The sequence below is a fragment of the Mastomys coucha genome, unplaced genomic scaffold, assembly GCF_008632895.1.
Source record: "Mastomys coucha isolate ucsf_1 unplaced genomic scaffold, UCSF_Mcou_1 pScaffold15, whole genome shotgun sequence".
Classification (NCBI taxonomy): domain Eukaryota; kingdom Metazoa; phylum Chordata; class Mammalia; order Rodentia; family Muridae; genus Mastomys; species Mastomys coucha.
The window spans coordinates 76,962,316-76,978,054 of record NW_022196897.1 but is presented as its reverse complement, the minus strand read 5'-3'; the positions used below and the strand labels follow the sequence as shown (position 1 = coordinate 76,978,054).

Genomic DNA, 15,739 nt, shown 5'->3' with positions numbered 1-15,739 from the left:
TTATTTTAGTTTTGTTCTTTGGACTAGCTGCAAAAAAATTTATTTGTTTGTTTGTTTGTTTATGTTTTTCACAGGAGACAAGGTTTCTCTATGTAGGCCTGGCTGTCCTGGAAGTTGCTCTGAAGACCAGGCTGGCCTCAAAACTCATAGAGATCTGCCTGCCTCTGCCTCCTAAGTGGTGTGATTAAAGGTCTACGCCACCACTTGCTTGTAAACAAGGTTTTATTGATTGACTAGAATAAATGTCTGAATGGCCGGGTGGTGGTGGCGCACACCTTTAATCCCAGCACTTGGGAGGCAGAGGCAGGCGGATTTCTGAGTCTGAGGCCAGCCTGGTCTACAGAGTGAGTTCCAGGACAGCCAGGGCTACACTGAGAAACCCTGTCTTGAAAAACCAAAGATAAATAAATAAATTAATTAATAAATAAAGTGGAGAACCGGAAGATGGCTCAGTCAGTAAAGTACCTGTTACATAAGCATGAGGACTTGAGTTTGGATCCTGAACATCCATGTAAAAAGATAGATGTAAACCAAGCATGGTGGTGAATGCCTGTAATCCCGAGACTTAGGAGGCAAAGGCAGACAGACAGTTATCTTTGAGTTCCAAACCATCCTAGTGTACATAGTGAGTTCCAAAAGCTATATATTGAGACTTTGTCTCAAAAAAAAAAAAAAAAAAACCTCTGCAGTGGTTCACACCTCTTTAATCCTAGCACTCAGAAGTAGAGACAAAAGATTGATGTGAGTTTGAGACCACCCTGGTCTACAGAGTGAGTTCCAGGACAACCTGGACTACACAGAGAAACCCTGATTCAAAACAAGAAGCTGGATATATTTATAACAAAGTAAGTCCCTGGAGCTCAATGGTCAGTCAGCCTAGTCTAGTCAGTGAGCTCTAAGCTTAGTGGGAAGCCCTTTCTTAAAAAATAAGCTGAGGGCCGAAGAGATGGCTCAGTGGATCACACACCTAAAAGACTTGAGTTTGAATCCCCAGAACCCATGGTAAAGTGATGCACAGTAACTTGTGTCTGTAATCCCAGTGCTCCTGCAGCAAGATGGTCAGTGGAGACAGGAGAATCCCAGGAAGTTCATGGGCTGTCCAGCCTGTTCATAGCAACAGACAACACACACACATACACACACACACACACACACACACACACATATACACACATTGTATGCACATGAATCATACACATTAAATGATGTGGAAAATGACCAAGGAAGACCTCCGATCTCCACGTTGACAGTTATGTGAACATGTACATACATTGCACAAACACACAAAGAATGGGCACTGAGGAGTGAATCATAATCTCAGTGGCCTGGCACGTTATTAGCACACTCATAGAGCCCTGCCTACCTTTGCCTCCAGTGCTGGGATCCATGCCCAGCCAGCCTGATTTTTTACAGTGCTGTGCCCCTCTGAGCTGGTTCTGATTAGGGCTCCTCTCTTCCTCCATGTCATGCTACCCTGCTGTCTTCCATACATGGTGCCTCTTCATCCTGTTACCTCATTTCTTATTCAGCTGATTGTGCCGTTACAGGAAAAGCCATGCTGTGTCTAGTTCTAGGCTCTTTTCTTTTGCATAGCTGAACATTGAACCCCGGGTCTTGGGCATACTAAGGAAAATGCTGCGATCTGTCTATAACTAAGCTACATCTGCAACAGCTCTCTAGCTTTAGATCTTTTTGTGGGATAGGATCTGTGACTCAGGGTAACATAGCCTGGGCTGGTCTCAGTTACAGAGATTTGCCTGCCTCAGGCTTTCAAGTTCTTCCATTATAGTAATAATGGTGCACGGGGAGACCCCTCAACCCCCACAGGGACTCTAAGGCAGAAAAAGTTTCATACCCTTGGAGCTGGAGTTACAGGCAATTGTGAGCTGCTTGTGGACTGGGAACTCAAGAGTAGAAAGTACTCTTAACTGTTGAGCCTCCAGCTCCTACAGTCTTAGTTCTTTACAGTGATAATGCTAAGGCCAGGGATCTGAAGCTGTGTGACTGTCAGCTTAAGTTTGTTTGTTTGTTTGTTTGATTGTTTTTCCAGATAGGAGTTTCTCTGTGTAGCCCTGGCTATCCTGGAACATGCTCTGTAGACAAGGTTGTCCTGGAACTCAGAGATCGCCTGCCTCTGCCTCAAGAGTGCTGGGATTAAACATGTGTGCCACCACCATCTGGCCAGTTTAGTCTTTTTTTTTTTTTTTTTAACTCTTTGTTTTGTTCTTTGAGGTAGGGCATCTGTGTGTAGCCATGGCTGTCCTGGAACTCTGTAGACCAGGCTGGCCTCACCTCCTGATTGCTGGGACTAAAGGAGAGCGCTGCCATACTTGGCCTAAATTTACTCTCTATAGCCATTGACTGTAATCTGAGATCAGTTTTTGCTGTTACGTTTTGAGGTGTGTGATTGGGTGAGCAGTTAAGTCTGCTAACAAGAAGTTAAGAGCTCAAGGTGTGGTGTGGCAGGGGAGTCAGCAAGGTTGGCAGCATGTAAAAAGTAAAGGCCATTGTGGAGTCCTATTAGTTTGTGTGACCAAATGGGTAGTATGTCTGGATGTAGAGTGACAGAGCCTGGAAAGAGTACTAAACAAACAGAAGCCAAGGGAAGGGGAAGGGGCTGGAAGAACCACCTCAGGTTAGTGCAAAGTGGGCTCCTCAGTCATCAGCCCTAACTTTTGCTTCTGCAGCTACGTTATGACGATGAGGTGAAGCGGGTAGTGGCTGAACCAGTGGAGTTGGCACAAGAATTCCGAAAGTTTGACCTGAACAGCCCCTGGGAGGCTTTCCCTGCCTATCGTCAGCCTCCTGAGAGTCTCAAGCTCGAAGCTGGAGACAAGAAGCCTGAAGCCAAGTAACTTCAAAAGCATGTAGATCCTAGAGGAAAACGCCTTACCTCAGGTCTTCTGTAAATAAACTCCTGTGTCAGTCACTCCTTCCTCTTTGGTGGTTTGCTTTTGTTCTTTTTTTTTTTTTTTTTTTTTTTTTTTTTTGTCCTTTCGAGACAGGGTTTCTCTGTGTAGCCCTGGCTGTCCTGGAGCTCACTCTGTAGACCAGGCTGGCCTCGAACTCAGAGATATGCCTCTTTCTGCCTCCCAAGTGCTGGGATTAGTCATGGGTCACCACTGCTGGGCTGCCTTTGTGTATTTTGAAAACATTTAGTTATTTAGTGGGAATGGCAACACATGTGGAGGTCAGAGGATGATATTCAGGAGTGCTTCTCTCTTACCATTTGAGTTCTAGGAATCCAACTCAGGTCTTAGAGCTTGGCAGCTAGTGCTCATATCTGCTGGGCCACTCCCTTCCCCTGTCACTCATGTGCTGATAATGATACTGACTCAGGAGAGGGCAGGTGTAGGATGGTGGTGGCAGTGGTGGTCCCTGCCAAAGCCGCCTATTTAATAGACATTGTGATCTGTGGGCCTGATTATGTTTCTAGAAGGCTCTGGATCTGTAATTCAGTTTTCATAGTCCTTAAGAATAGCTATGCTATGGTCTCTAGTGACAACTAGAGTGCCCTGAAACTGAAGAAAGCCCTTACTTCAGCAGACTGTGTGGAGGCAGCTGATAGATCTAGGGGCTTGAGTGGAGCCAGGAAAACCCTAATTTATTGTCCTCTCACCTAAGCGTCCATAGGGTTCTGTAAGCCAAGTGTAAGAGCCACTTACTCTTAAGCTAAAGCAATCTTCCTAGTTTCTGGTCTAAATCTAAAAGGTCTGCCTTCTAGGCAGTGCTCCCTTCCCCAGTGGCTTTGTCTGTTTACTCTGGCATCATCCCATGGGCAGTCCTGGTCTACCACGATGCAGCTGATGCTTTTGACAGCAGGGGAGCCCTGGAGGCTGGGCTGGGTGTCAGGTAGACCAAGTGGCCTCTAGAGCAAGAGGTTTTTAGTGTGGGAACAGATGGTAAGATAGCACTGCTGCCTGAGACATATCCCTTGGGAGGGTCAAGCTGGAGCTGTTTTCTTATCAATTAAACATTCCGCTACTGCCAAAACTGAAGAGGCCCCAACTCTTAGGGGTGAAAACAGCCCCTAAGAGGTGAATGAGGCCATAGCCAGCTCCTCTCGGCACCGAAGACTGACACATAAAGTAATGCAGGAGTAGCCTGTAGTAGGAAAGTTGGAGCTGTAACAGGCAAATGGAGGAGCAGAGAGCTAGGGGTGGGGGGTGGGGGTAATCAGAGAACATGGCTGGGACATTGCAGTTTGCTTTGTCTAGTGGTAGCCATTGGTCTCCTCCCTTGGGTGACTTCTGGCCAGGAAGATGAAGGTACAGGGGCTTCATGTAGAGTGGCTAGAAGCCAAGAAAAGGCTGATTGATGGCTGAAGGCAGGTAGAGTTGGCTCTTTGAGCTTCACAAGGCAGAGGAAGAACTGTGGGCCCCGTGGGTGCCAAACTGATATGTGATAGTATGGGAAGCCTGTGGAGGTTAGTGTTGGTGCTTGCTGTTGCCCTGGAACTCTACCAGGGCAGTGTGCAAGTTATAGGAGTCATGTTAGGTATTTGCCAAGAGGGGACTCGAGCTTGGTATGCACTGGGATAAAAGCCATGCCTGAAGGGTGACTATCAGCATGCATATATGTACATTTGGAATAGGGGAGATGGTATCCATGCACTTTTCTGCTAAAGATGTCTGCTGGACAGCAGAAAGGCGTTTCTGGGAGGCTAGATGTTCAGAGTGGAGGACAGCAGGGGTCTCCATTGAAGGAGGGGAGGTGGCCTGCAGAAGCCAAGGACCTGGAAGTGAAGCTTCAGGTCATTTTTCCTAGCCTGAACCACATGGGGTTGGAGGGTCCAGGCATCCCAAGTTTAAGGTTTGGAAAGGGGCTAAGAAGGGTAGGCCCGTTCAGAGTAGGGAATAGCCAATATGCATCCCACTACCAGTTTATAGCCTCCCCAGCTCCATGCCCTCTCTTCCTCCCATACCTGGTCCCTAAGGACAGTCCACCCCTGGAGTAGCTCCCCTTGCAGCTGCCCTAGGCTAGGCTGGAACTGGACCACACAAGCAGGCCATCGACTCAGGCTCCTCCTGCACGCAGTACCACATGCCAGGGATTTGGATTGTGCTCAGCAATGGCTGTGGCAACTCCACGATCTTCAGAAAGGGCCTTCCTGTAGCCCTTGGGCTTTCAAGCATCTGTTCCTTACAGAAAGGGCCTTCCTGTAGCCCTTGGGCTTTCAAGCATCTGTTCCTTACAGGCCTTGCCCTGTGTCTACTGATTCCGCAAGGGCTACTGATGCTGAGGAAAGGGGTCGCTGGCCCTAGGTCTTAGCCCTCCTGGCACAGGAAACACTCTGGGGCCTGGGCAAGGATTTCCATCCCCAGGGCTAGCACTCCTCTGTCCTTGACCTAGTCCCTGACCCTTCCTTTTCACTTGATGTTTTCTCTTCTTTCCCCATCCTGGGCAAGTGCTCTATCTAGCCCAGGTCCTTCCTCTTCAGATCTCTGGGCCTGCCTTGGCCCCTGGTTCCTGACCCCCCTCCCACATCCCCTATGCTTTTTCCTATCCAATCTTGTTTCCTACAGCTAGCTACGGCCTGGGTCTTGGCAGTAAGCACAGTGTAGTGGTTACATGCATGTATGTCCAGAGGTCAGGGTTGAAAAGTCTGTTAATGCATGCTGAAAGAAAAGCTGCCCCCAGAGTAAATTTGTGTCAGGTTCTCTAACTCATGTCTTGGCAGTGCTGTGAAATACAGGAACCCTGTATGGTTGCCACCTAGTCTTAATAGTCTCATGAGACTGCTAAGTCCCCTTGTAGACTGGGAATACAGATTGAACTTCAATGGCTCTATATACTGGAGGAGTAAAGGGAAAAGGTGGAGAAACATTCCCTGTTTGTGGAGAGGAAAGAAAAAAAAGTCTTTTGTTTCATCTCACACAAGCCTCACGTGTACATCTCAGAGTTAAGAATAAAGTTGGGAGAAGACCCTCCCAGAAAGACTCAGACTGTGTAGACACTGGGCTCAGACAGTGTAGGATATGTGTTGCCGCTTTGGCCTCCCAGAGTCCATTTCATTTTTGTGTCGAAGACCACTTATTAGCAAACCTCCTCATTCTGGGAGGGCAGAAGGCAGGACAACCAGGTATCAACCCTTCATCACAGTCCTATGCCATACTGAAAGAAGGAACATGCTGTTGTGTTCCTAGTGGGTTAGACTTGTAGGATGATGTTCCCCCTCACAGAAAGGCATAATTTGGGACCAAAGAAGAATGTCATTGGTCCCTGAAGAGAACTCAGAGTGAGGGATGCACTGGACATAGACATGAAGGAGAAGCCTACTTGAATTTAGAAGACTATGCTTCAAATTCCTACCTTCTCACCCCTCATAAGGCCTGACCCCGATCTAGGTCCTATGGGTTGTCCTAGTCAGTGCAGTGCGGGCCTGTCCAGTCCCGGGAAGAGGAAGATGAAAAGGCATCACAGTCACGACACAGGGCAGGACCATATGGCTGACAGGCAGCCCCCACTTTATTGGCAGAGTCCAGGCCAGCTCGGACCGGTGGGGCGTTCGGGCCGCGGTCCCGGCTCGGCATGCATGCCCCACGGCTCTCCCGGGCTCCTCCAAGCAGAGGCTCAGAGCTCTGGGGGCTTGAGGGCCGGCGGGCCTGCGGCGGTGAGGTCAGGGTACACCAGGAAGCCGGAGAAAGTGATGTACTTGCCGTGGTTGCTGTAGGCGCCATAGCCATCATGGTCATGGCTCAGCAGCCAGACGGCGTCGCCGCGCCGCAGCGGCAGCATCACGCTCTGACTCTGCATCTCACGGCGCCTCGAAGCGCCGTCGTCGTAAATCATGGCCTGCACCTCGTCCCGGTTTTTCATCAGCTTCACCGACAGCGTCTTGCGCGGCATCTTACCCAGCGTGAAGGAGAAGAAATACGCTCCCGGGAGGCGGCAGCGGAACACGCCGGCCGCCGCGTCGAAGTCGCCACCTATATTTACCAGCTCGGTGTCGAAGACCAGCGGCCGGTGGCGCGGCCCGGGGCCCGCGTCCGAGCCCACCAAGCTGCGCGTGCGCGCCGCAGAGAAGGCCGAGCGCGGCTCCGGAGCCGCGGCTGCGAGCGCAGGCGCGTCGGCGTCCGCGTCGGCGTACACTAGGTAGCCGCTGAAGGTGGCGCCCGGCGCGCCGAGCGCGTACTGCGGGGCGCCGTGCAGCCGCAGCCACACCGTGTCGCCGTAGTCGAGTTGCAGCATGGCGCTCTGGCTGGCGGCGCGCCGCGCGCCCGGCCGCCGCTGCTCGTCGAAGGCCAGCGCCTGCACCTCGTCGCGGTTGCGCACCAGCATCACCGACAGGCTCTTGTGCGGGGCCTTGCCGGCCGTGAAGGAGAAGAAATAGGCGCCGGGCACGCGACAGCGGAACCGCCCGGTGGCTGCGTCGAAGTCACCCCCGATGTTCACGTACACCTTGTCGAAGGTCACGGCCATCTCCGACGTGCCCTCCAGCGGGGTGGTGCGAGCCGCGGAGAAGGCTGACCGCAGCCCCGAGGAGCCAGGGCCAGCCGGGCCCAGTGCCCAGCAGGCCGCCGGGCCTAGGAAGCCCAGCAGGAGCAGCAGCATGGCACCTAGGAGGGGAGAGAAGACCCGGGCAGGGGAGAGGGTTGGACGGTGGCGGCCTCTACCTGTAATTTCCCTTCCTAGCCTCAGTGTCACCAGGAGGGCCTTTTACAGCACCCGAATTTGTCCCCCACCATCGAATTTGTTCTGAGTCAGGAATGGGGCCTGAGAATTTGGGTTCTTAGTGGTTTGATTAACTGGTCTAGAGGTCTTTAGAACCACTGGATTAGACCAGTAATTCTCCAAACTTGTGTTTTTAAGTATGAGAGAATCCCTTTGCACATAAGACCTGGTGCATGTGCGACAGACATGTTCAAATGTCCTGGTTAGTGAGGCCTATAGCCCTGTCCTCTCTCCTCATCCCTCTTCCCTCTCTGGGCATTAAGGAGGTCTAAGTTTCTAACAGCCAGCACTTCCTCTTCATTTTCCTGGGGCTTGCCCTTCAGGACAAGCACTGGCTCTTGTGTCAGTTTCCACCATGACAGTGTTTTAAGTCTTATCTGGGGAAGAACAGAAAGAGCTGCTCTCTAGCCTCTTTCCTGGCCTCTGCTTCACTCAGGGGTCCCACAGGATCTCTGGACTCCCCTGGTGTCCTTCCTGAACCGCAGAGGTCTGGCCAATCTTTAAGTTAGGGCCTTCCCTCTGAAAACAGAATGAGGTAAGGCGGAGCTGGAGAGATGGCTCAACAGTTAAGAGTTTAGCTACCACTAGGCGGTGATGGTGGTGGCACAGGCCTTTAATCCCAGCACTTGGGAGGCAGAGGCAGGCGGATTTCTGAGTTCGAGGCCAGCCTGATCTACAGAGTGAGTTCCAGGACAGCCAAAGCTATACAGAGAAACCCTGTCTCTAAAAAACCAAAAAAAAACCAAAAAAAAGAGTTTAGCTACCATTCCAAAGGACCCAAGTTTGATTTCCCAGCACCACATGGAAGTACACAACCATCTATAACTATAGATCTGATGCCCTCTTCAGGCCTCCACTGGCAGTAGACACACATGTGGTACACAGACATACGTATAAGCAAAACACCCATATACAAAAATTTCCTTTAATTATTCAGGGAGATATGGATAACTCCCTTTGTGTCTTTGTGCTTGGAAGCTTGCTCTTGTGGGAAGGAGAGAGTCATGGCTGCTGAGGCTCTGGAGGACAAAATAAAAATGTGGTAGTGCTTTGGCGGGATGGTGAAGTCATCGGCTTCATTTGTGGTAATGGTGGTGGAATGGAGTGGCAGACGCTTAGATCTGGATACGGGTCTCAGGGTATGAACTGCAAGCATTCTGACACTGAGTCACGCCCCAGTCACCTTGGGCCATTTTTTAAAACTCTCTGAGTAAGGCTTCTTTTGTGTAAATGGCGTGATGGAGGGTGAGCACACAAACTGATGCTCAGCAAAACCAAATAGCAGTTGTGAACATGGTCTGTACTGGGAGACCTAGAAGCTACTGTTCTTTACCCCTGGGAAAAGTGTCATGGTCAAGTTCTTGACATAAAGAGGTTAGAGCCTCAGTGAATGGAGAGCTTGGCGAAGCATTACCCAGTCCCTGGAGTCACTAATGGTGGGATTCTATCATGCTTTGATACAATCAAAGGGCAGAGCCTTTGAAGCTTGAACACCCAAAGGCTCCAAAGTGGAGGCAGGCAGGCAGGAAGCTAGCGACAACTGGGGACATGAGCTTTTCTGGGAAGTACCCTGAAAGTGTGTGTAGCCTTGTGTCTCTTACAGACTCCAGGGGGCCTGCTGAGAGTGGCCAGGTCCAGCTGTGCAGCTGTGGCCCACTCCTGGATGTTCACCTACAGTCCACTGCCCAGCTGTTAGAGTAAACTGCACTGCCCTATAATTCTCTCACAAGAAAGACCTCACGTCCAACACTGACTCCTTCCAGGGGATACTCTCTGATTCTTCTCACAAAGCTGTCCTATGGGTTCCTCGGTGAGCATAGGGAGGAGGGAAACTACACCTGAGAAGTGTCCAGTCCATTCTATTTCTTCATACACAGCTCTTTTGGACATAAAGATAAGCCCTCTCCCATTTTATGAATGAGGAATCTGGTGCCTAAACGAGGGGTACATGTTTTGGCTCAAGGTCATCCACTGAACTCTAAGCCTTAAACAGAGGGTTTTTTTTTTCCATTTCAAATTCAATGTGCTTTTCTACCAGCTTTCCCTCTTACACAAAGGTCAATGTGTTTCCCGCCTCAATGACCCCCTTTGCAAAAACAGAAGAGACAAGGGGAATGAGGATTGGAATCTATAGTGAAGGAGGAAGCCAGCAAACAAAGGCTAGCAAAGCCTCTGTCACTTTGTCTCCTGAGAGGTGGGAGCTCTCCTCTGCCCTGCAGCTTTCCTGGCAGGTCTGTTCTCAAAGCTCCTGCCCACCTTCTCCTTTGCCATCTCCCCGCCAAGTTAGATGCGCCCATCAGTGCCAAAGGTTCTTGTGTGTCCAATACCCTTCCTAGTTCCATACTCCACTGCACATGTCCCTGAATCCTTTCCTCTAACAATCTTTTTCCCCAGCAGGTCAGAGGAGGATGGTAAGGCGTCAGGTGGGTCTCAGCGCTCCAGGAAAGGAAATGGCTGCACAAAGCTCTGTCCAGGTGAAGCTCAAAAATAGTCATCTTCAAAGAGAAAAACTGGGACAGAGCTTTGTAGACCCAAAGCCACAGAACCAGAAGGTGGTGCAGCGATGTCAGACTAAGGGCATCTCCAAGCCCCCAGCGCCTGGTTCCCATACTCCAGTTAACACAGCTTTCCAGCCGTGCCAGAACCCCTTGAACCTTCCTTGAAAGTCTGCATCCTTCCAAGAATATGAGCCCCACTTTTACAGAAGCAGCCAATAAATCCCTTCTCGTGGGGGAAAAATGCCCCATTAAGGGGTCCCTGCAAGTCCCTTTTCCATGAGCCCTGCCCTCCATCCCTCCCTTTGGAGTAAAAGCCCCTGAGCCTCTTTCATGAAAAAGCGCCCAGGTCCTCCTTTCCAGGAAAAGGGACCGGGTCCCTCGTGCCTCCCGCCGCCCCCGCTCGCACAGAAGAGAAGCTGCCGCCCCCGCCTCCTCCGGGCTGCCCTCACCTGGCTGGCGGCGGGCGGGTCGGCTTCGGTCCCAGCTGGCGATCCCGCTCGGTGAGGACGCCGGACTGCGCACTGGTCGCCCTCGCTGCGGCTTGACCGGGCCTCCAGGGGTGACGGGGGGCTCAGCCGGCGACGAGTGGGGACCCCGGCAAGGGAGGCGTGAGCGAGTGGGAAGGACAGCAGAAGCTGAAGCAGAGAAGCGCAAGGGCGGGGAGCAGGGGAGGCGGAGGGGAGAGCGGAGGACGAGGGAGGGGCGCCGAGCAGCCGGGCCTGGGGCACCGCACCGAGCCTGCGCTAAGCGTGGGACCCTTCCTCATTCCTGGATCCTGAGCTTTATCCTCTGGGTGCCCAGCGCAGGCGTCATCGATCCAAGTTAGCAGGTGGGGAAACCGAGGCCGCTAGAGAGGCCACCCTAGGGTGGCCCAAGGCATCCTACAGACCAGCTTTCTAGCTTGTGTAGGGAGAGAGGACTCGGGCAAAGCACGGACTAGGCTGCAAGCAAGGACAGTAGGAGGTGAGGTTTTGTATGGAACAGATGTCCGGGCTGAGTGGCCTTGGGGAAGGTCTGAGGGAAGAGAAGGATAAATGGGTCAATGTCCTTAGTGAAGTAAGAGATGAAAATGCCCCACTTTTCCTTCCTCACTTCTGAGTCTGCAAATACCCCTCCCCCTGCACCTCGCGTGTGTGTGCGCTAGCAAGGCTGGAGGAAGGACAAAGCTGCAGACATCAGCACATCAGCCTGAGACCCTCTGAGAAGAACAAAGAAGGAGCAGGATCCTGGGGACATACTGTTTTTTGTTTTTTGTTTTTCTGGAAAGGGTTGAGAAGAGCGACGGAAGGTCCCTGTGTGGGACATGGACTTTCTGGGGAGCTGTGTCCAAGGTAGCAGGAGTCCAACAATACCTCAGGGCTGAGATTAGCATCTCCCTCACCCCACCCCCAACCCCCTCACAGGTCCACAGGAGCCTTGGCCCTCCGGAGCTTTCCTTCTGGAATTCTCCACATACCTGGCCCCAGTTACTGGAATATAAATCATTACCCATGAAGAAATAATGAGCTTGGGAAGTTCCTCCAGGCTGTTGAGTAGAAGGTTGCACAAGGCAAAGTGACTGTCTCGCTCTTGTCAGATCACAAATGTCTCCTTCTCCTTGAAAGTTGGGGAGGGGGCATTCCAATGGGGAGGGAATTGAGGGTGGGGTGGGATGAGTCACACAGGGAAAGGCCAGGAGCCATCCTGTGACACCTGTGGCCCTCCTTAGGTACTGGACCCTTTAATCTGGGCAGGAAGGTATGGGAGGGAGGGAGGGAGGGAGGGATGGAAGGATGGAGGGAGGGAGGGAGGCAGGACATTTGAATCCCAGCTGGGACTGGAAGACATTTGATGCTTCATATGGAAGAACTTTCAACAAAGAAATCCGGGTGGGGTGGAGATGGGTGGATAACATGGCAGTAGGGTCTTTGGAAGAGGGAGGCCAGGAAAAGCATGATGGGGGAGCTGGTGGGTGTGGGGGCAGTCAAAGTGGGAGAGCCACAGAGATACCAGATAGGAATCCAAAGGGCTCAGAGAAAAGGGACCAGGCTAGGCTGTAGTCTTTGCTTGCTCCTACTTGGTTCAAACAGCAGGTGCTGGTAGTGCTGTCCTCTCTCACCAAGAATGCCTAGCCTGGATGTTACCTGCACACAGCCTTTGACCCTAACTCCCATTTGTATCTCTCTCCTCGAGCATTCTTGGCTGTGTAGTTAAGTGAGACCAGAGTGATGGAGAGCTAGTACCCTCTAGCAACCCTCAACTAATGAGGACCAGGGGTTGGGAGTGTATACTGCAGCTTCCTGGTTCCTCAGGGGGAACTTCCCATACTCAGTTTCAAGATGTGATCTAGAAGAATTAAAAAACCCTTTGGGGGCTGGAGAGTTAGCTCAGCAGTCAAGAACACTGGCTGTTCTTCCAGAGGACAGGAGTTCAATTCCTGGCAACCACATCTGTCTATAACTCTAGTTTCAGTGGATCTGACACCCTCACACACACTACAAGCAGGCAGAACACAAATGTACATAAAATAAAACAATAATTTAAAAAAAGAAACACGTTTAGTGACAGTTCTGTAACATCTGCATGCTTTACCTTTCAGGCCCCACCTGTTTCTTGGGATTACCTTTTTTTTTTTTTTAAGATTTATTTATTTTATGTATATGTACCAGAAGAGGGCATCAATTCTAGTACAGATGGTTGTGAGCCACCATGTAGTTGCTAGGAATTGAACTCAGGACCTCTGGAAGAGCAGTCAGTGCTCTTAACCGCTGAGCCATCTCTAGCCCCATTGGATTACCTTCTAAATAACTATTCAAACCCAAATTCATTCTCTCTTTCTTTCTCTCTCAGTGGAAATTTCTAGAGACTCAATTGTGTCATGTGATGCTTTTCTGGAAGCTGTCTAGTTTAAGGGCATGTGATGTTTTGCTGGAGCAATGCTTGAGAGAACACTTGATGTTTGGAAAGAGTATAAGTATAACCAACAGACAGTAGACAAGGCTCTTGCACTGGTTTGCCTTGCTTTCTTTGCTGATCTTCATTTGTTGTGACTTCACAGAGAGAAATACACCAAAGAACTTCTTGTGGTGTTCTGGGTGCTTGTTGCTGCTTCGTTGGACTCATGCCCAACAGCAGAGCCTTGAAGTTTCTTCTGGATTGAGGCACTACTGATTCGTGTTTGGTGTATTGCAGACTGGCTTTCTGGCAATACAAGGGCTCTGTCAAGGGCTCTGACTTGGTGAGTGGGGTGTAGATGGGGGAGTCGGAGGTAGGCCCAATTAAAGGTAAGAGTCTGATATGAGGGTGTGGAGAGGCACAGAGAGCAGCTGGGGGAGGGAGCTGCGTGCTGCAAATGCAAAGAGACAAAAGAAAAGAAAGAAGGGACAGAGAGAAGGAAGCCTATGGAGGAAAGAATGGCTGCCTCTAGAGGAGATGAGATTTGGACTATGCAAGAAAAAAGGGGAAGTAATGAGGGGGGATTAGAAGAGAGACTCCAAGGCTGCCAGAGGACACGAGTACACAAGCTCACAATTTAATTAGCTTCTTGGCTTGCCAAAGGATTACAGGAGAATTAGCAAAGCTCAGGAGTCTAGGGACCTTGGTGGGAGTTGAGGGGGAAGTTAATGAGAAAGACGACAACATGCCCCAGGGAGAAATGAAAGAGGAGGGATTGTCAGTCAAGCAGAGATGCAGGCAGGAGAAACAGATGTCAGGATGCAGAGCCTCTGTCTCCCTAACAGACTGCAGGCCTCCAGGGGAGCAAACAGGTAGGGTTCCTGAGTCAGGCACCTGTCCTATGGCCCACATAGGTGCCTGTCCTTTGGGTACCTAGTAAGTGAATTGAAGCAGGAAAACCTGGGAGTGGCTATGAAGCTCAAATCCCCAAGTTTACCTTGGCCTTTTCCTAGAAGGGCCCAAAGGCTCTAACAACAACTAGACAGCAGAACTGAAGTCCTGGACCCATCTTCAATGTGAGCAGGAAGGTGACCTGTTCTTAACGGGATGTGGCAAACTTTATTTTTCAAAGACTGTTGGCTAGGTCTCTCCTATTCCCTACTTGCTCCTATGACGTTGCTATCCCCAATAAAAAGGGGTTAAAGTCAGTAATAAAAGGGAGGGCTGTGCCTGCCTGGATCCTTCTCTTTTGAAACTGTTTGGGTCCCCCTTGGAGCCCAACCACCCCATCCTAAGAAAGCCAAAGACTCATGGAAGGTCCCGGTTGGTTTACAGACAATTCCATTAGGCTCCTCCCAACAGCGACCTAGTGATAGCTTGCATTATCAACTACAGCCATTACTACCTGCGCTGCCATTCGGTAGGGTCTGACGACACACTGCTTGCTACTCCAGCACCCCCTTGCACTCCTCTCTTCTCTCTCCTGCTCTCTCTCTCTCTCTCTCTCTCTCTCTCTCTCCCTCCTCTCTCTGTCTCTGTCTTTGTCTCTGTCTCTCTGTTTCTACTTGTTCCTGGCCAGCCTCTTTCACTCTCTCTGACTTCTCTGTCCCCCACTTCTCTGCCACCTCTTCCCCCTTTCCAGGTCTCTGCTCCCCTCCCTTACATCAGGTCTGTTGTATGATATGATTCCTCTGGGGGACACCTTGGCACAGGCTTGCCAGGTCCCCGTTACTCCCATCAATGCAGCATTCTATTTCCCAACAGCCCCTATGTAGATGTTGTGGCCTACAGACCTAGTTAGGACCAGCTATATAGTTGTATAAGATCCAATGCAAAATGAAAATATGGCACTCCTGTTTAAAATTTAACTTTATCCTTTAATCCCAGCACTTGGGAGGCAGAGTTTGAGGCCAGCCTGGTCTACAGAGTGAGTTCCAGAACAGCCAGGGCTACACAGAGAAACCCTGTCTCGAAAAAACCAAATAAATAAAGAAACAAAATTAACTTTAGATGGAAGCCATATAGTGGGAAACCAGTACAGAGAGGATTGTCTGGTTCAAAGAAACTCCTGTGTCCAAATTCTGGCAGTTAGACAAAAGCCAGCATCTCTCAGAAACCTGGGATGCTACTTCCACTTCCCAAAAGGAGTCATTCTCCTTGTCTCTATGGAAAGGGACTTATGGCTCTTCCATTAACATATGAGTATATGCTGTGGTCCATGGTAGCTTCCATGCTCCCTCAGTAACTACTCACAAGTACTTGTTATGCACCTCAAAACCCTCCACCCCCATCCCAGCTTACAGGTGCCCTTCCTCCCAGATGCCCATTCCCTTATAACCCTGAAGATTTGTCCACCCCGCCCCCCGCCACTTCTCTGCTTTTCCAGGAGACAGCCTTGGCAGATTGGAATAAACTTTCCCTCTTTCCATCCATGGAATAGCTATTTTGGTTTCTTTACTGCACCCCATGAGTTCAGGGATAAGGTGTAGTTTTGAAGCACAGTGCATGTGGTTTGATATCCAGCAAGTATGGTAGGCCACAAAGATGGCTTGGCAGGTAAAGTCACTTGTCACCAAGCTTGAGGACTTGAGGTTTACCCCTGGAACCCACATGGTAGAAGAAAGGATTTACTCTGAAAATTGTCCTCTGCGCCTCTCTCTCTCTCTCTCTCTCTCTCTCTCTCTCTCTCTCTC

At 50.5% G+C, this 15,739-nt stretch overlaps 3 protein-coding genes and 1 long non-coding RNA gene across 4 annotated transcripts in view; 3 read left to right on the top strand and 1 right to left on the bottom strand.

Moving 5' to 3' along the window:
- Ndufs3 (NADH:ubiquinone oxidoreductase core subunit S3) overlaps positions 1-2,932 on the top strand; it is an 11,253-nt gene extending 8,321 nt beyond the window's left edge. The window contains exon 7 of the mRNA XM_031370924.1: positions 2,688-2,932. Coding sequence (XP_031226784.1) covers positions 2,688-2,855 — 168 coding nt within the window. The 3' untranslated portion in view covers positions 2,856-2,932. The remainder of the gene's footprint in view (positions 1-2,687) is intronic.
- A 1,695-nt stretch (positions 2,933-4,627) lies between these two features.
- On the top strand, positions 4,628-5,330 carry Fam180b (family with sequence similarity 180 member B). Its single transcript, XM_031373238.1, is given in 3 exon segments — positions 4,628-4,812; positions 4,970-5,161; positions 5,228-5,330. Coding segments are annotated over 3 exon segments (480 nt in total).
- Positions 5,331-6,435: 1,105 nt separating this feature from the next.
- Positions 6,436-11,236, bottom strand: C1qtnf4 (C1q and TNF related 4). The gene is made up of 2 exons (XM_031370918.1): positions 10,622-11,236; positions 6,436-7,559 (listed from the first exon to the last, which is right to left on the bottom strand). Exon 2 carries the CDS (start codon positions 7,552-7,554, stop codon positions 6,574-6,576), a length of 981 nt encoding a protein of 326 aa, XP_031226778.1. The 5' UTR covers positions 7,555-7,559; positions 10,622-11,236; the 3' UTR covers positions 6,436-6,573.
- Positions 10,871-15,739, top strand: part of LOC116090448 — a 5,153-nt gene continuing 284 nt past the window's right edge. The window contains exons 1-2 of the long non-coding RNA XR_004118683.1: positions 10,871-11,001; positions 13,210-13,389. This is a non-coding gene — a long non-coding RNA (uncharacterized LOC116090448). The remainder of the gene's footprint in view (positions 11,002-13,209; positions 13,390-15,739) is intronic.

What these genes read in the sequence shown, in the direction of transcription:
- C1qtnf4 (XM_031370918.1), bottom strand. Translation starts at nt 7,554, where the DNA reads ATGCTGCTGCTCCTGCTGGGCTTCCTAGGCCCGGCGGCCTGCTGGGCA.